This window comes from Pelophylax lessonae (genome assembly GCF_965119305.1).
Source record: "Pelophylax lessonae genome assembly, chromosome: 4".
Lineage (NCBI taxonomy): Eukaryota > Metazoa > Chordata > Amphibia > Anura > Ranidae > Pelophylax > Pelophylax lessonae.
Genome location: NC_138771.1, coordinates 270,038,281 through 270,058,190, shown reverse-complemented (window position 1 = coordinate 270,058,190; position 19,910 = coordinate 270,038,281). Strand labels below are relative to the sequence as shown.

The 19,910-nt window shown below is 46.8% G+C and overlaps 1 protein-coding gene across 1 annotated transcript in view; it reads right to left on the bottom strand.

The window, feature by feature from the left end:
- Positions 1-19,114, bottom strand: part of LEMD3 (LEM domain containing 3) — a 145,603-nt gene extending 126,489 nt beyond the window's left edge. Inside the window, exon 1 of the mRNA XM_082256495.1 lies at positions 18,012-19,114. Coding sequence (XP_082112621.1) covers positions 18,012-19,044 — 1,033 coding nt within the window. The 5' untranslated portion in view covers positions 19,045-19,114. The remainder of the gene's footprint in view (positions 1-18,011) is intronic.
- Positions 19,115-19,910: the final 796 nt, after the last annotated feature.

Genomic DNA, 19,910 nt, shown 5'->3' with positions numbered 1-19,910 from the left:
TGAATAGGATTTGTCTTGTTGGGCGTTTTGAGAGCTGATCCTAGAGCAGAAAAACTCCCCAAAAACGCCCCAAAATGCCTACATGTGAACGGAACCTTACTATCACATCTAGCGATAGCTTGTGTGTATGTCTAGTATTGCCAAAAAGCCAGATCAAACCTGATATTACTAGAATGCATTCAAGCTGCAAATAAAGTGTAACACACTGCTCTTTTAGGACTTTAGATCCCAAGTGTTGAAATAGGACTTTAAAGCTGGGTACACAATATCAGAATATCTTACAAAGAAAATATAATTTTTTGTAAGAACTTACCGTAAAATTATTTTCTGAGTCCTCTGACAGTCGCCGCCCACTTATACAGTCTGCACTTCTGGGTATTGGTCTTATCCACAGGAGTAAGCTAGGCATAAGATTGTTAGAAAACATTGAAAAAACCTTTGTATAGACACCTACAGGGGGCTGTCCCTCTCGTCCAATACCCCCAGCTAACAGCATTCCCAAATCAGTTTGGTAGCAAGCAGTATAGAGATCCATGAACCCCAAAAGAGGGGTGGCGGGCAGCAACTGTCAGAGGACTCAGAAAAGAATTTAACGGTAAGTTCTTACAAAAAAATTCTATTTTCTCTTATGTCCTCTGACAGTCGCCACCCACTCATACAGTCTGCACTTCTGGGACGTCCCAAAGCAGTGTAGATGTGAGGGGTGGGAAACGTAACCGTCAAAAAGGCAACGCAGCACTCAGGTCAGAGAAAAGAACCTTTTCTGAATCAGAAAGGTAAACACTGGGTAAAAGGAAAGCTTAACAGGAGCGAACAAACCCAGGAAAGCAAAATAACCAAGGGGGAAAAACCCCAACAGGAGGAGACAGGCTAAAAACCACCATGTCTCCCCTAAGGCACTACCGCACTCATAACTTTGCGGCCAGCAGAGGCATCTGCCGATGCCAGAACATCAAGTTTGGAAAATTTAGTAAAGGTATGCACGGACGACCAGGTCGCCGCTTTGCACGCCTGGGACACCGACGCCAGATGACGGAAGGCCCAAGAGGCACTAACCGCTCTCGTAGAGTGCGCCGTGACAGGGAAAGGTGGAACCTGATCCCTAATTGAATAGGCCTGTACAATCGTCTGATCCATTTGGAAATGGTTGCCGCAGATGCAGCCGTGCCCTCAGGAAGGACAAAAAGAGAATCCGACTTTCTGAAGGATTCAGTAGACAGGTAAACCCTGATCGTTCTCACCACATCCAAGGAATGCAAGGCAAACTCCTTAGGATGCTTAGGCTTCGCACACAGCGAAGGCAAGACAATGTCCTCGTTGAGATGGAAATCCAAAACCATTTTCGGAAGAAAGGACTGATGAGGTCGCAAGACCACTTTGTCCTTATGAACAACCAGATAGGGAGAGCGGCACGACAGAGCCGCCAACTCCGACACTCTGCGAGCAGATGTGATCGCCACCAGAAAAGCAACTTTCCATGACAGTGCCGGCAGAGGAATCTCCCGGATGTTCTCAAAGGGAGGACATTGCAAAAACGGACAAAACCAAAAAGGTCCCAACGAGGCAAGGGTGCCCTCCTAGGGGGAGCCAGATGACGCACCCCTTGAATGAAAGTGCGGATCAAGGAATTCGACGCCATAGGGCGTTGAAAAAGAATGGCCAGCGCAGATAACTGGCCCTTAATAGTGGTCAGCGACAGACGCTGCTTCACACCAGTTTGCAGGACAGCTAACACCCTCGCTACCGAAAAGGAGCGGGGATGGAACCCCTGGGATGCAGCCAGTCTGGGGCCACTAGAATCACCAACCTCGGTTCAGAGACCAACCTGCGAAGGAACCAGGACAACTGAATTGGGGGAAAGGCATAAGTCAGGCGATACCGATTCCAAGGCACTACCAACGCGTCGGAAGCGTCCTCCAGAGGGTCACATGTTCTTGCCACGAACCTTCCCACCTTGTTGTTTAGCACGAGACGCGAACAGATCTACATCCGGGGATCCCCACCGCGCACACAGCATCTGAAACACCTCCGGGTGTAGGGACCATTCCCCCTGGTCCAGGGTCTGGCGACTCATAGTCCGCCTGCCAGTTCTCCACACCTGGAATGTGAACTGCCGAAATCGCCGGGACCTGCGTCTCCACCCAAGACAGAATCTAGGCCACTTCCTTGGCCGCCCGGGCACTCCTGGTGCCCCCTTGGTGTTTGATGTAAGCCACCGCAGTTGCGTTGTCCGTCTGCACGCGCACAGGGCGGCCCTGAAGACGATCCGACCAACGGAGCAAACAGAGCCCGATTGCTCACAGTTCCAAGACATATCGGAAGGGAGGACTCCCCCCTCCGACCAAGTGCCCTGGGCAGACAGATTGCCCGGAACGCCACCCCAGCCCGACAGGCTGGCATCCGTGGTTACCACAGTCCATAGCAACGGTCGAAAGGATTTTCCTTCCATCAGAGCCGGAGACTGGAGCCACCACAGAAGATCCGATCTGACTTGGGGGCTCAAAGAGATCCTCCTTTCCAAGGAGTGAGGATGCCTGTCCCACCTGGTCAGAATCTCCGCTTGCAGAGATCGTGTGTGGAACTGCGTAAATGGTACCGCCTCAAAAGCCAACACCATCAAGCCCAGGGACCGCATGCAGGTCCGGAGCGAAGAGAACTCGTTGTCCCTGAGGGACTTGACCTCGTCCTGCAGAGTCCGGAGTTTTGAAAATTGATGGTCCACCCGAACTACTGGAGCGTCTGAACCATGGTTGACAGATTGCGCAACAGAGTGGCACTGGAACTCGACCTTAAAAGGAGATCGTCCAGGTACCCCAGGATGGCAATCCCCTGTACCCGCAACAAGGCAAGAACAGGAGCCAAAACCCTTGGAGCCGAAGCAAGGCCGAAAGGCAACGCCACAAACTTATGGTGATCCTCCGTAATTGCGAATCGGAGGTGCCTCGAGACTAAAGAAAAATCACTTTTTCAGAGAGAAAAAATAATAAGAAATAAAAAGGCTGAGACTGCAGCCCCAGCCAGGGAAAAGCCAGCCTACTCCTATGCTAGGCAAAGACAAACTGATTTGGGAATGCTGCTAGCTGGGGGTATTGGACCAGAGGGACAGCCCCCTGTAGGTGTGTCTATACAAAGGTTTTGTGAATGTTTTCTAACAAAATCTTTTGCCTAGCTTACTCCTGTGGATAAGACCAATACCCAGAAGTGCAGACTGTATAAGTGGGCGGCGACTGTCAGAGGACGTAAGAGAAATATCGCTTTCGAAGCAACCGTACAATAATCTGATCATTTGAACAAAGCTTTCACCTGAAATTTTCCGGTGACAAAACAAGAAAATTTCTCGTACGATTTTCATTTAATAGTTTTTGTCTGAAAATACAATACGAATATATTACATCACTTCCAAATTTTATTCTGTCATACAAGAATTCTCAAACCTATTCCTTTGATATTGCAAAAAAAAAAAAACGACAATTTGTCCAATCTCATCATATGTACTAGGCATTAGACAGCACAGCAGGCAGAAACCCCCTTCCTGCTCCAGTTTTCAGGGCTGTTTCACTTTAAATGACTATTGCAGGGTCATGCAATGCTGTAACCAGACAGAATCTATCTTTTTTTGAGACAGAACTTTCTTTTGATGGTTTTTAAATCACAACTTTTATTTTTTTGCAAAAAAAGAAGAAAAAAATATTTTTGTAAAGAAGTAATTTTTTTCCTTCACCAGCCTGGGCCGATGAGGCTGCACGGATGGTGCCTGGGCACTGACAGGCACTTATGGGCAGGCACTGACCGGCATCACTGATGGGCACTGGCATGGATTGCTGATGGGACTACAATGATAATCAATGCACAGATAATCAGTGCAGACCACCCTCCCCATCAGGAGAGCCGCTTATCGGCTATTCTCTACTCGCGTATTGTCTGCGCAAGTAGAGGAATGTCGATAACCGGCACTTCCCATTTACACTGATCAGCTGTGTTTGGATGCAGCTGATCGCATATTAATGTGTCTACGGCATAGGCTCTTTACCTTGATCAGAAAATGTAGTGTGTCGGAGCGACACCGTGCACCACCAATCGCCATGCTGCGCACCCCTGGGGGAGCGCACAAACAGCTTGTTCTGAAGGACGTTACAGGACATCCTGTCAGAACAATAAAACACCTGCCTGGCCGTCATTTTGCTATGGGCTGGACAGGAAGGCGTGTAGGTAAAGAAAAGCGTAAACTGGACAGGGAGGTAGATTTTGGAAAAATTGGACAACTTGAGACTGACCCTATACTGTTTAGGCTGCATATGCCATAAGTGTTTTATACATGCTTGAGTTTTGACGAGTATCATGGTAAAGTACAACAGGAATAAGAGCTGTGCTGAATCATGCGTACACCACATTTCCCCAAACCTACAATACATTCTTGCAGATTCTGAAGAAAGCAGAACTCTGCATGTCCTATTTTTATCATTTGTTTCAAGCTCCAAGGACAGTATGATTCAATATAGCCCTATTAACCTGCAGCACATCGAAAGGTTCAGAAAAAACACAAACTTATTTATTTTTTACACGCACAAATTTGTATTGCAAAATGTACTCTGTGCTGCTCTAGGCAATAGGGGGAGATTAAAATTGCCTGCATCTTCTCCGTTATTTGCCCTGTGAGGTGACTGCTGCTGCCTGTTTGCTTGTGTCCCCGCTCTGGCCGCTGACGCCCGGTGATGTCATCAACCAGCACGGCCGAGGTTCCAGGAAGCATAAGAGAAGCCGACGCTCTCTGTGGTGGCGACGGGGTCACCCACGCACTCAGTGGTGCCTTTCCTGGAACGAGCGGATGCCTTGGATCCTCCTCCTGCCTCATGAGGTACTCTTTTGGGACGAACTTCTATCCACATCTAACATAGCTCCCATCATTTTTTGCATTGTATTCCCTGGGCACATCACCCGCAGAATTGGCTCCCACTTCAGGCTTATCCCATTGCCCATGTCTATATGGAGTTTTGGATGTTATCTGCCATCACTATACCAGAGTTTTTTGCAGTGACATTTTAATAAACTGACATTTGTCATTTACTTTTTAGCCCTGTGGTCTGTTTTGGTGAGCGCTAATCACCCTATCGTTGCATTTTTTGGTGCTTCTTACATTGGGACTGTTTATGGAACAGCTGCACCCGTGACTTGCGACCCATGGCTATTCCCACGTGTGTGTTATTTTTTTTTACACATTTTTCTATTTAGCATCACCATCTTCATCAGTCAACTCCCTGGGTTTTTTTTTTTTTTTTTTTTTTATTAGTCTGTTCTAAGCGCCAGGTTCTCCTTTGTATTTTTTACATCTAGGACAGTTGCACCCAGTAGAATACCAATTAGCATATTGGCAAATTCCTGCACTTTAAACCATTAAAAAAGCTCTACATTTGAATCAGGATTTTTTAAAACATTTAATTTTATTTTTCAGCCCTTGGCTAGTTCCATTCTCTTATACATCTTGCCATCATCCAATGCAGAGATATCCATGCTCCCAGGTAGGGATGCACCGAAATGAAAATTCTGGGCCGAAACAGAAAATTCAGGATGCCCTTGGCCGAAAATGACTTTTTTGGCAAGTGGTTAATGTAATTTGCAATGGTATTTGTATTATGCAGCATGAGGGGGTTAATGTATTGCCACTGGTCACTGATTCATTAGTGACCGACCAGTGGCAGTTAATTAACCCCTTTGTGTGGGACGTCACTGGTTGCTAGATGCCAGTCGGCTGGCCATCCTAGCAACCAGTGTAGCTCACACTAAAGCGGCTGGCGCTGGTGGAGGAATAAAGCGGAACGGTCAGTGGAGATACCCGCCTGACCGCTGTAAGGACGGAGCCCTTCACTTCTCTATTAGCAGCCATTAATTTTCGGCATCTTTAACCCCTTTTTCGGCCGAAATGGGATAGGCCCATTTTCAGCGCACCACTACTCCCAGGCCTGCCAACTTGTGACCATTTACAGCAAAGCTTAACCTCCAATTCTTTAGTGTACATTACAGAGATTGCATCAAAAAGAACTAGACATTGCCAACAATCGCAGAAATAGCAAAGCTATCAGTTGTTTTAAACCTAGAGAGGATGGCAAACTTCTTGTTGCAGTTTCTATGAAACATGTCAGATGTGGTACACCAAAACCCACTTATATACAATAACTAAAGCAGACTCCGTTTTCTAAAAACCTGCAAGTATAGAAATATGAGAACTGCCATTGCTACCTTATTTAGGAACATAGAGCAGTGCCATCATCTTGATCCAGACTGTTACCTAGCTAGTCAAAGACCCAGGAAAAGAAAGAAGAAGAAAAAGAAGAAGTAGGGCCAGAATTTCAAGTTTCACCGGCTATATGCTTGTTCAAGATTAGTAAAGCAAGGACGAGGTAGACTTCCTGCGATACCTCATGACACTGCAGACTCCAGTGACCAGTCCATCTGTTGGCTTGGAAAGGGGGGGGGGGTGTACTAGTGTATGTAGAGCGAGCACTGCTGTTATTTCTGGTCACATGATCAGCTCCATGTGTTCTATAATTTCCATAGAGCTGAAAATGTGTAGTCCATCTCGGGGGACCAGCAGGAAAGGATGGCTATGTTCACATCCACATGAAGAACAAAAACAGCCACCCTGGAACAGGAAGAATGAGAAAAAAAAAAAAAGTTGGAACAAAAAGGAAAAAAAGAGATAGAAAGTACATTCTACCTATATTTAAACATAATGGATTTTTTAAAAATAAAAACAAAGGTTGGTTTTGCGTTCGGGCTCATGTATGCGTACAAAAAGATTGACATAGCATAAAATATGCCTGCATTTGCAGTGTCCAGGAACCCCAAGCTGGTGCTTGATTCCACCCACAGGAAAGTACTGACAGAATACAACGTATACGCCAGTACTTGCGTTTACAAAAATAGGAGTATAATTTCCTAAATTGGAAAGTTCCATGTTTGGGAATTTACACCTATACACATGCACCAGTAAAAGCAAGTACCACAGTTACAGGCATACACCCAAAGAAGATTCGGTTAATAGTCCTATGGGAAAAATTATGCACCAGCTGGGGTTTCCAGGCACCATAGATACAGGTGTATTTAATGCTGCCCAACCATACATCCGCATGCATAAGCCCTACTACCACCAAGTACCACTCTAACCACTTAAGGACCAGGCCTATTTCTGACATTTACAAGTTAAAGGCAGTATTTTTTGCTAAAAAAAATCATTTAGAACCCCAAAACATTATACACTGCTCAAGAAATTGAAACACTTTTCAATATAGCATCTAGTCAATTAAACACCTGGGATATCGATCCGGTCAGTTAAGTAGCAGAGGGGGTTCATCAGTTGCAGCTGCTTTGGTGTTAGTGAAATTAACAGGTTCACTAGATGGGCAACAATGAGGCAACTAAAAACAGGAATGGTTTTACAGGTGGAGGCCACTGACATTTTTTTCCCCTTATCTTTTGACTTTTTCACTAGTTTTGCATTTGGCTAGGGTCAGTGTCACTACTGATAGCATTAGGCAATACCTGGACGACCCCATATAGATTGCACAGGCAGTCCAACTCCTCCAGCATGGCACATCAATACATGCCATTGTCTGAAGGTTTGTGGTGTCTCCCAGCACAGTCTTAAGAGCATGGAGTAGATTCCATGAGACAGGCAGTTACTCTAGGAGAGCTGGATGGGGCTGTAAAAAGGTCCTTAACCCATCAGCAGGACCGGCAATCTGCTCCTTTGTGCAAGGATGAACAGGATGAGCACTGCCAGAGCCCTACAAAATTACCTCCAGCAGGCCACTGGTGTGGATGTGTGTAAACCAACAATCAGAAACAGAGTTCATGAGGGTGGCCTGAGGGCCCCATGTCCTCTAGCGGGCCCTGTGCTCACTGCCCGACATCATGGAGCTCCTGGAGGATGAAGGAATTGATACCATTGAATGGCCCCCACGCTCGCCTGACCTAAATCCAATAGAAGACCTCTGGGACATTGTTTCAGTCCATCCGCCGCCAACAGGTTGCACCTCAGTGATGCCCTTGTCCAGATCTGGGAGGCAAATACCCTGGTCCAGATCGGGGGGGGGGGGCAAATACCCTAGGACACTTCAGAAATAGATCAAAAGCAAACTGCATAGGTGTGAACCGAGCCTTATGCTGGCCATACACGCATCAATTTTTGGACGAGAATATTTATACGAAAAATCTTTGTACATTAATTTCACTTGCTTTTAACATTTTGTTTTAAAATGAATGCAAATTTCTGAACAAACACCCCATACATCATCTGAAAATTCTTTGGACCAAGAAGTTTTCCATTCTGCTACCTCAAATTTTCCCATCACTGTGGTCAAACAAACCTCATTTGACCCCACTACTGATTAGAAAATCGAACAACGTTCTTACAGAGAAGTTCCAGTCTCCTGTGGTAAAAATAAAAGTCAGCAGCAACAAGTGTAGCTGCTAACTTTTTTTTTTTTTTTTATATATATATATATATATATAAAACAGCCCCCCACCTGTCCCACGATCCAGCGGTGAGCTCACCCCAGTCGATCTCACTGTCTTCGGTCCCCTGCATCTTCACTATGGGCACCTGTGCAGTAGGCTGTGACAGCTGGCTGCTTCACAGCATACTGCACATGTGCAAAGACGCATCGTGAATGGTGGATGCAGTCTTCTGGGACAATGACAGTATCCCAATAGACTGCAGGGGGAAGGGAGGAAGCAGAACTTCCATTGCCGAGTGCCACGGAGCTCAGGACAGAAGTGGGAAGCCCCCCCCCCGCTCCTCAAAAAGTGCCAATTGTTTAAGAGGAGCAGGAACAAGTCCTTAAAGCGGAACTTCCCCTTTTGGGCGGAGCTCGGCTTTAAAATGAAAATTTTGTTTGAAGGAAGACATTGTTTTTGTATGGTCAGCATGAGTGACAGCAGGAGCAGGAACCTTTTATCAAGCCACCTGCCTTTGACAATGTAATCTGTCATACATAATAGATTACAGTTCTGTCTGAAAATCTGCAAAACAGTCTTCACTTTTTTTTTTTTTAATAAAAAATTTGATCCGAGTCTGATATTTACCAGATTCAACCTCTGAAAATAACAGACAGAAGAGATATACTGTATATACTATTAGAGTGGATTTAAGATTTTTCTCCCTAACCATATAGTTGGTTATTATTTACCACTGCTATAGATATTTAAACATAAATTGCATTTTTTTTTTTTACTTTACATATTAACTAAAATTATACACCACACTTTTTTTAGGGTTATTATCCGATTACTGGAAACAATAATTGGCCAACTAATCAATTATGAAAATAATCTTTAGTTGCAGCCCTAGTTACAAGGTCTCAGGTGTGAATGAGAAACAGGTGTGTTAAATTTGGTGTCATCTCTCATACTGGTCACTGGAAGTTCAACATGGCACCTCATGGCAAAGATGGCCTAAACTATAAGATTGCCAAGACCCTGAAACTGAGCTGCATCACGGTGGCAAAGACCATACAGCAGTTTAACAGGACAGGTTCCACTCAGAACAGTCTCACCATGCTCATCCAAAGAAGTTGAGCGCACATGCTCAGAGTCATATCCAGAGGTTGTCTTTGGGAAATAGACATAGGAGTGCTGCCAGCTTTTCTGCAGAGGTTGGAGTGGGGGGGGGGGGGGGGGGTCAGGCTGTCAGTGCTCAGACCATATGGTGCACACTGCATCAAATTGGTCTGCATGGCTGTCGTCCCAGAAGGAAGCCTTTCTTAAAGATGGTGCACAAGAAAGCCTGCAAACAGTTTGCTGAAAACAAGCAGACCAAGGACATGGATTACTGGAATCAGTGAGACCAAGAAAAACGTATTTGGTTCAGATGGTGTCAAGCATGTGTGGTGGCAACCAGGTGAGGAGTACAAAGACAAGTGTGTCTTGCCTACAGTCAAGCATGGTGGTGGGAGTGTCATGGTCTGGGACTGCATGAGCGCTGCCGGCACTGGGGGAGCTACAGTTCATTGAGGGAACCATAAATGCCAACATGTACTGTGACATACTGAAGCAGAGCATGATCACCTCCCTTAAGAGACTGGGCCTGCAGGGCAGTATTCCAACCACCAGCTCCGTTATTTCATCATGGAAGTGGCAACCTGTGAAGCCCATGCCCAAGAGGGTTAAGGCAGTACTGGAAAATAATGGTGACCTCACAAAATCTTGACAATTTGGGCCCAATTTGGACATTTTCACTTACAGGTGTACTCAATTTTGTTGCCAGTGGTTTAGACCTTAATGGCTTTGTGTTGTTATTTTGAGGGGACAGCAAATTTACACTGTTCTACAAGCTGTACACTCACTACTTTACATTGTAGTAAAGTGTCATTTCTTTGACACTCGTCCGTGTTGTCACATGAAAAGATAAAACAAAAACAAATATGTGAGGTGTACTCACTTTTGTAAGATACTGTAAGCCTATGGAGTTGATCAATGAAGAATTAAAATAACGGCAAATAAAAAAAAAGCTATAAAATACCACGTGGTAAATAAATTGGGAAAGTTCAACTCCCTAAGAATTTACAGCTAAATACGAAATGCGGTATTTGTTTGATTTAGCAGTAATTACGGCATTATTTAATGTGGTAATATACCGCATTGAGCTGGTTAAAGAAAGGACCAGGATTTGGTCAAAACACAGCCGGGGGGGGGGACTCACGAAAACGGTTGCCAAGCAGAGGGCCGGTAAGCTGGCTGCGATGTTCTTAACCGATGACTCATCAGCTGTCAGCGGCTTCCCCGCCAATAGCTGATTGTAAAAAAGAAAAAAAAAAACGACTTTGAAAAAGTATGAGAAACCCCCTCATCCCAGTCCATACTAGGCTCTTCGGGTCTGCAATGGATTTTAGGGGAACCACACGCCAAAAATAAAAAAAAGCACCATGCACGGAGTGGGGTACCCCACCCCCCCCAAAAAAAAGGAATCCATACCAGACCCTTATCCGAGCATGCAGCCTCTGGCAGGTCAGTAGGGGGAGTAAGCGTCAACCAAACCAGGCCACATGCCCTCAACATTGGGGGGGGGTTTGGGGCCTCTTCCCCACAACCTTTGCCAGTGGTTGTAGGGGTCTGTGGGCAGGGGGCTGATTAGAATCTTGAAGCCCCCACTTAGAAGAGGGCCCCCAGATTGCACGCATTGTGACATTTGCCCACCTCTCCACCTCAGCCAGGGGAGGCCTTGAATTAATTCAGAAGAGACAAAGCTTCCTGTCAATTTTTTCCTAATCTAGTTTGTTTCAGGAGCAGAAAGGCAAGTCCCATACAACTTTTGCAATTAAAGCTATATACAGTTCATAGTGCTGACAGCTACAAAAAAAAAAAAAAAAAATTAGCAAAAGAATATGGTTGTCTTGAGGTCCTAAACCCTGGCCTACAGGGCCCACTAACAGGCCAGGTTTGCAAGATAACTGAAATACATCCCAGGTGATATCATTTGCTGCTCAGTGATTGCAGTACTCTAGTCTGCATCTCCCCAAGGTAATACTTAAAATCTGGCCTGTTAGTGGGCCCTGAGGACCGGAGTTGAGGATAGAGAGTTCACTAAAACATGTTTTTTTTAGGGTTTCACCTTCTTATTTTCTTGCATTTTTCTGTCTGGAAAGACTTTTCTTCAACTTCCCTCAACAGACCAAGCTGCCCAGCAAATGTGGCAGTTGGAAGAAATGAGGCAAACCATTTATTGTGGAACTAAAAGTCCCATATTTAAAGCGGAGTTTCAGGCTAAAAAAAAAATTTAAGGTAAAAATACCCCCGGGACAGTCAGGGCTAGTGCATTTAAGCAACGATAGCCTCTGAACTGTCCCCTGTTTCACTTACCTGTAAGAAGAAATACTTACCTTAAAAATGTCTTGTCCAGCCCGCTGGGTATGTACCAGGCATAACAAAAGTTTTTACAAGCTGAACAAAACCCTGCCAAATGCCTGTAACAGAAAAACATTTTTTAAAGCCCTGTGTTAGAGCTGCGCGATTCTGGATAAAATGAGAGTCACAATTTTTTTGCTTAGAATAAAGATCACAATTCTCTCATAATTCTCGGCATAACTCGGGTGGCTACTAGAGGGTGAGGAGAGCACCATGTGGAGAGGAGCCGTGATTGCCGTGCTGTGCAGGGGAGCAGACGTTCGGGGGAACAGCTGAGGGAGACACGGACAGAAGCCAGTGACTAAAGGGGGACTGCCGACGCAACGTGATAAGACACCAGGCGGCGGGAACAGTACTGGAGGCATGTGGGGACTGACTGACAGGACAGGAGACAGCAGAAACATGAAAGTGCTGAATCAGCTGTTTGGCTGAGTGAGGGGGAATCACACAGACAGCGTGTAGAGAGACTGACAGGGGGAGGCTGCAGGATCTTCCATCAGACGAGGACAGACCAGGGCAGACAAGCAGTAGATCTGACAGATACCTGCAAGTACCTTGGTACTGGGAGTAGTACCTTAGCAACCAGGAAAAATACCTTAGACTGACCGCGCTCTGCGACTGAGTACCTGGGAGGACTGGTAAGTATCTTAGCGACTGGTGAGTATCTTAGGGTTAGTACCAGGGGAGATAGAGGCAGAGTAGGTAAGGAATAGCAGGTCATTACTAATTATCCACATAGATTAGAGGGTACTAAAGTCCGACAGGATTGGGGATGCCACTCAGTGCACTTCTTGCTGCATGTATGCGTTCCTTGATGAACCAATCGAGGGCGAATACTGCTGTGCAAGATGTGTGCGATTTGTTTCTCTGGAAGCCCAGATCCTGAATCTGGAGAATAAAGTGGCAACACTGCGTAGCATCAACAACCTGGAAAGGAGCTTGGACATTACCCATCAGGCGCTGGCAGGGGCCAGCATGGAGGGAGGAGTAGGAGACTCAGGCATCAGAGGTAGGCAGTTGGGTGACCGTTAGGAAGGGTAGAGCGCTAGGGAGGCCAGTCCTGAGTTGGTTGGTACACCCTAACAAAATTTGCCAAGTTGCATGCTGATGGGGATATCAGCTCAGGGGTGGCAGTGCTGGAGCAGGCGCCCTCCCCCAGCTGCCAGGGGAGTGGCGGCTCCAGGAAGGAGGGGGGCCGAGACTCAAGGTTACACAGGTTGTGGTAGTGGGGGACTCAATTATCAAGAGGCCAGAGAGGGCAATCTGTCAAAATGATCGGGGTAGCTGGACAGTATGTTGTTTACCAGGCGCTCCAGTTCTGCGGATCGGGTAGACAGAAGGACAGGGTAGGAAAAAGAGGGGGAGGGGTATGTCTCTATGTCAAGAATAATGTAAGGGTGATAGAGGAGTGATATTATGGAAGGGACGGGTATGGAGTTCGAATCCGTGTGGGTAGAACTCCATAGGGAAGTAGTAAAGGGAAAGGTAAATGTGGGGGTTTGCTATAGGCCACCCAACCGAAGGGAGGAGGTAGAGCTGGAATTTATATCACTGTTGGGTAAAGTGGCAAAACTGGGATCAGTCATATTGGGGGGAACTTCAATAATCCTGACATTGACTGGGAAGAGGGGACTACACACTCACAGAAGGCCCGTCTATTCATGGAAATCTTACATGATAACTACATGTCACAGTTGGTGGATTCTCCTACTAGGGAAAACGCAGTCCTGGATCTATTGATCACTAATGACCCAGACCTAATCACGGAGGTAGGAGTCCAGGACAACCTGGGCTCTAGCGATCACAGGATGATCACATTTAGCGTAAATAATAGAACAAGGCAAGTGGGGAACATAAGAACCCTTAACTTCAGAAGGGCAAACTTTCCCAAATTTTACTCATTGATGGAAAGGGTAAACTGGGACCGAACCCTGGGATCACTGACCACAGAGGAAAAATGGAAATGCTTTAGGAACATATTAAACAAATGCATCTCGCAGTGCATTCCTATGGGAAATAAATTTAGAAGAGAAAGCCAAACCTGGCTGGCTAAACCGTAACGTTAAAAAAACTTATTAGGGGGAACAAAATGGCCTTCAAGAAATATAAATCAGAGGGCACAGTATCGGCTTTCGAGCAATACAAGGAGGCAAATAAGAAAAGTAAATACGAAATCAAAATGGCTAAAATCAACTTTGAGAGACAAATAGAGGATAGTAAAAAGAACCCAAAGAAATTCTTTAAATATATCAAAAGCAAAAAAACTAGGGCAGAGCATATTGCACACGTAATTAACGATGATGGGAGGATGGTTACAGAGGACACTGAAAAAGCAACCGTGATGAACGTTTTTTTCTCGTCAGTCTTTACACAGGAAACGGAGGGGTACACTGACCATGACTGTATGGCTAGTAGTAATACACAGGACTTGCCACTATGGCAAACAGAGGGTGAAATCAGGGAAAGACTGGATAAAATTAACACAAATAAATCACCAGGCCCGGATGGCGTACATCCGAGAGTACTCAAAGAACTTAGTAAGGTTATATCTAGACCACTGTTCCTGATCTTTGCTGACAGTATGACAGGAAATGTACCAGAGATTAGAGGAAAGCTAACGTGATACAGATATCAGGGCAGAGGCATGCCCTGGGATATTATAGGCCTGCAAGTCTGACATCGATAGTATGAAAACTTCTGGAGGGGATGATAAGGGACTATTGTAGAGTTTGCTAAAGACAACATCATCAGCAGTAATCAGCACGGGTTTACAAGTGGGCGTTCTTGTCAAACCAATCTCTTAACATTCTACAAGGAGGTGAGCTGTGAGCTAGATAGGGGCAGACCAGTGGATGTGGTGTACCTGGATTTCGCTAAGGCGCTTGATACAGTTCCCCACAAGCGCTTAATTTATAAAATAAGGTCTGCAGGCATCGACCGCAGGGTTTGCTCTTAGATACGGAACTGGCTAAAAGTCCAAAGGGTGGTAATAGCGCATACTCAGACTGGTCTGAGGTGGTAAGTGGGGTCCCCCAAGGATCAGTCCTAGGACCAACCCTGTTAAATTTATTCATAAACCGCATTGAGGACGAGATCAGTAGTTCTATATCAGTTTTTGCAGATGACAAAATTGGGCAGGGCAATAACTGCACGGCATGAAGCAGATGTCTTACAGAATGACCTGGAGAAAATAGAGTGGGCAACGACATGGCAAATGAGGTTTAATGTGGAGAAGTGTAAGGTTTTACACTTGGGGACTAAAAACATAAAAGCACAATACCCTTTAGGGGGGGAACCTTTGGGGGGAATCAAAAATGGAGAAAGATCTGGGAGTCTTGGTAGAGGATAGACTAAGCAATAGCATGCAATGTCAAGCGGCAGCTGCCAAAGCCGTCAGAATATTAGCATGCATAAAGATAGGGATGTATTCCAGAGATAAGACTATAATCCTTCCACTTTATAAAACCCTGGTCCGACCACATCTGGAGTATTCTGTCCAGTTCTGGTCGCCAGTCCTCAGGAGGGATGTGTTGGAGCTGGAGAGAGTGCAGAGAAGGGCAACTAAACTAATTAGGGGATTGGAGGACCTTAATTATGAAGAGCGTCTAATACAGTGTGACCTAAAAGATTGCACGATCGCCATTTTATTCTCTAGGGTCTCTGCTGAAAAAATATATAATGTTTGGGGGTTCTAGCAAAAAATACTGATTTTAACATGTAAGCAACAGGTGTCAGAAAAAGGTTTAGGCTCCATTCACAACCTGAGCGTATTGTTTTGAGACGTCTTTTTGGGCTTTTTTTCAGGCGTTTTTTGCAGGTGTTTGGAGGCAGACATTGACATCTAACAAAAACGTTTTGTAATCTGCCAAAAAAGAAACTCGTACTTTTTTGAGCTTCAGGCGACAAAACGCTCATATGTGTACAGGGGCCATTGAAATTCATAGAATTTTGCTTGTTGGGCGTTTTGAGACTTTAGAGATGAGTTTTACAAGCTGAAAAACGCTCAGGTGTGAACAGGGCCAAATGCTGGCCATATATATGAAAAATCGGCCGAAATTTGGTCATTTAGACAGTTCTTTTGTTTTTCGGCCAGTTAATGGGTACAAATTGGTAATACGTTGTTAAGTTTTTGAGCAGATAAAAAAAAGGACAAGTTTGGAAATTTTCTGCCAAATGAACGATAAATTGAAAGGTTAATGTGTTTCTCGTCCAAACTGTGTGCACTAGGTATATGTGAAAAATAAACAAAAAAGATGTCCATTGAACGATTTATTGGTCATGATGGCACGATCGTTTGCTCTCACAGCCTTCGAAAAAGTTTGAATGATTTTTCGTATAGTGTATGGCCAGTATTAGTCTTTAGGAGGTTAAACTTTCCTCACAGACGAAAGTTCATTCCTTTGAGCTAAAAGAACTTAATTATACATTGTAAGGCTCGGTTCACACTACGTCGCTCCGACTTAGGGGGCAACCTGTGAAGTCACGTGCAGCGCGACTTCGGCACGACTTGCACGGACTTCATAAAATGAATGTCAATGCAAGTCGCCTCCAGGTCGCCCCGAAGTAGTACAGGGCCCTTTTTCTAAGTCGGAGCGACTTGTGTCGCTCCTATTAGAACGGCTCCTGTACCGTACGCACAATGGGAGTGTGACGGACCGCGACTTGTCAGCCTGAACCGACACTAAGCGCCCAGACTGGCGCAACAAGACTTGCTGGGGCGACCTGTGAAGTTGCGGTGCACGCGCGACTTGCAGGGACTTCATATAATTGAAGTCAATGCAAGTCGCCACCAGGTCGCCCCAAAGTAGTACAGGACCCTTTTTCTAAGTCGGAGTGACTTGTGTCGCTCCTATTAGAACGGGTCCTGTACTATTCAATGGCAAGCGACCGACCGCGACTTGTCAGGCGACCAAGTCGCCTGACAAGTCGTGCTAGTGTGAATGGACCCTAAAGCATTGTGTTTATCATTATTGTTAAGGCTGCTAGGTAACTATAAACATTTGCAGGAGGCTTTTTTTTTTTTACAGCTGTGAGTAGAGAACAGCTCTGTCAGAATCGAGGACATGCCGTTTTAAGATTGTGAAGGGAGGGGGGGTGAATAGAGATTGCAATTTTTTTTTTAAGATTAATCGTGCAGCTCCACCCTGTGCGCATGAGGGCTTATTTACATTGTTTTCAACTCAAATTCACACAGGTGTGTAAACGTGCACTGCTTTCATATCTGTAAGGTCCCTTTCACACCAGCGGACTAATCAGGTCCGCCTGTCCGTTTTTCAGATGAACCTTATCGAACCACCCATTGCTCTCTATAGAGCAGCAGATATCAGCGGAACTGACACCGGATGGTATCCGATCCATTAAAAACAGGCGGACAGGGTTACGTTTGTCATCCGTCCGGCTGATTGGATCACAGTTGGATAGAAAAGCACAGGCAGTCAGAGAGATCCCCCACTGAGCAGGCAGCTAGATGCACTTGGATTCTGCTCCATCTGAAAGGGGTCTAACAAAATCCAAAAATCTGCACCAGATGCAAGTATTGGGGGGGGGGGGGGTTAAGGAGAGACTACTTTATGCAAGTATTTACTAATCATTAAGAACTTTTGCGCTAGAGAAAAACTTGCGTAATAAAACTGATAACATGTGAACCGGGCAACGTTCACACTGCCGCGAGTTTGTCATGCGACTTGAGAGTTCAAAGTTGCAAGACAAGTCACACCCCCTTAATAGCAATAGAACTTTTTCTAATTGGTGCAATTATAGTTGCTCAAGCTCAGAAAATGTTTCCTGCACCACTTTTGTTGCAACTTCAATACGACTTGTATTGTCATCTGTCAAAGAAGTCGTAGGCAAGCCATAATGAAGTCGCACAGTTATGTTGAAGTAGAAGTCGCGGCAGCATGAACCCAGGCGCCAGCTGAACCTTTGGCAAATCATTTGCCAAATGTTGACTGCGCCCTATCAGACGCAATCACAGTTCTGCAATATACAATGGAGATTCCTCCGTCCATGCAGTTTGTGTGGACTGGATACTCCAGTGATTTGGTCTCTTGCGGGCAGAACGCTGATCCAATGGATCAGTCAGGCATGTTACAGTATATATAATGTATACTTACTGCTCTCCTCCCCAGCAAGGCCTGTGCCTCGCATTCTCAGGTAGGTGAGTCCCAGGAAGAAGAAGAAGAGGCAGGCCGCAGTGAGCAGGAACATGGACAGGTAATGGGCACTGAAGCCCCCAGTGGGGGACACCTCAGCACTCCTGAATTGTTGCAGCAGCTCCTCCTCGGGCTCGGGCAGCGGCTTCTTCTTGCTGTAGTAGGTGTGGTTGGGCCCGGCATGGTTGGAGTAGGGAAGCCGGCCGGGAATGCTGTTGCTGGCTGTGTAGAGCCGGGATGAGGAGCCGCCGTCGTGGCTGTAGCTCAGGTGATTGTTGCTCTTGTCTGGAGACTTCCTGGCGGCCCGATGTCTGGCAGACACTTGGCTCTCCTCCCTGTCCCAGGCCGCTTTGTCGGGAGGTTCCATGCCGTTGTCCCGGGCCTGTCTGGTCACATTCCGCCTACTCCGGCGGCTCAGCACCTCGTCCTCAGCTGCCGCCGCCGCCTCCTCCTCATCGGAGTCAGAATAGTCCCGGCAGTGGGAGAGGCGGCTGCCGTTCACCGCCCGGCTTTTCCTCGTCTCCTCCTCCTCCGAAGGGTGGCGGTATTGCGGGCTGTGCGGCCTGCGCGCCCCCCACCACACAGGCGCCTTCCGTCCGTCTAGCGCCTCCACATAGTCCCGCTGGGCCGGGCTCCTTGCCGCCGCCTGGGGGGAGCCGCCGATATCCGCGTCCGACTCGTCTGAGCTAAAGCCGAGCAGCACCGGAGACTTCCCGCCCTCTGTCTGAGAGGAATGTCGGCTGCTTCTCCTATGCGTCACCTCCCCGGCGAGCGGGCGAGCTCCTCCGCTCTCCAAGCGTCCCGCCGCCGCCAGGTTGTTGTTAGTCACCCGCGTCTTCCCCGCCCGGCTCCTCTGCTCCTCACGCAGCTTCTTTAGCTTCTTCAGGTAGACCGGCCTGGTGCTATCCGTTACCGGCCCCGGCATCATACCGGAACGCTTCAACTCACAGACGAGCTCTTCATCCGTTAACTGAACGGCCGCCATTTTGACCATTCGCCTGGGCTCCCGGGGCCCCCCCCCTCTACACGCGCCCACTGTGCCCCGGAACTGACGTCAGCGAACTAGACTGTGAACTAGACCCCGCCGCTCACCCAAGATCCCGTCTGGTGCGTGGAGCGCCCCTAGCGGTGTAGTGTGTATAGGCGTCTGCGCCAGTCTGGCTGCTCTTCATCACGTTCAACAGACTGAGGAGCGCCTGTTATTACCAGATACACTGGGATCAGACAGTGTCACTCCAGTCCTCACATAGCATATTAGAATTCCTTTGTGCTTCCAATGCATCTAAAGATGAATACACACTATACAGCCTTTTTTGGTACATTTCCTTTGGATTAAAGCGGAGTTCCACCCTGGATTTTTTTTTTTTTTTTTAATACCCCCGGGACAGTCAGGGCTAGTGCATTCCACAATGGCTAGCCTCTGATCTGTCCCGGGTTGCACTTACCTGTTAGGACAAATACTTACCTTGCAAACGTCTTGTCCAGCGCTGCCATCTCAGATGTGGGCAGCTTGAAGCCAGCGCGTCCTGTTCGGCGTCTTCTTCCGCCTTCTTTGGTCCCACGATGCTCTGCGCCGGCCCCGACGTCACTTCCGGGTCGCGCGCGTCATCCCTCCACAGCTTCTGGGCATGCCCAGAAGCTGTTTAGAAGGGGATGACGCGCGCGACCCGGAACTGACGTCGGGGCCGGTGCAGGCGCAATGATTCCTGGGAGCTATGACGTCCAGCTCCCAGGAATCATTGCAGAGCCAGGAAGTGACGACGGGCCGCGGCCGAGGAAGGAGGAAGAAGGAAGTAAGGTAAGTATATTTTCTTCGCTACAAGGTAAGTAAAAAAAAAAAAATATGCGATTATCCATTTC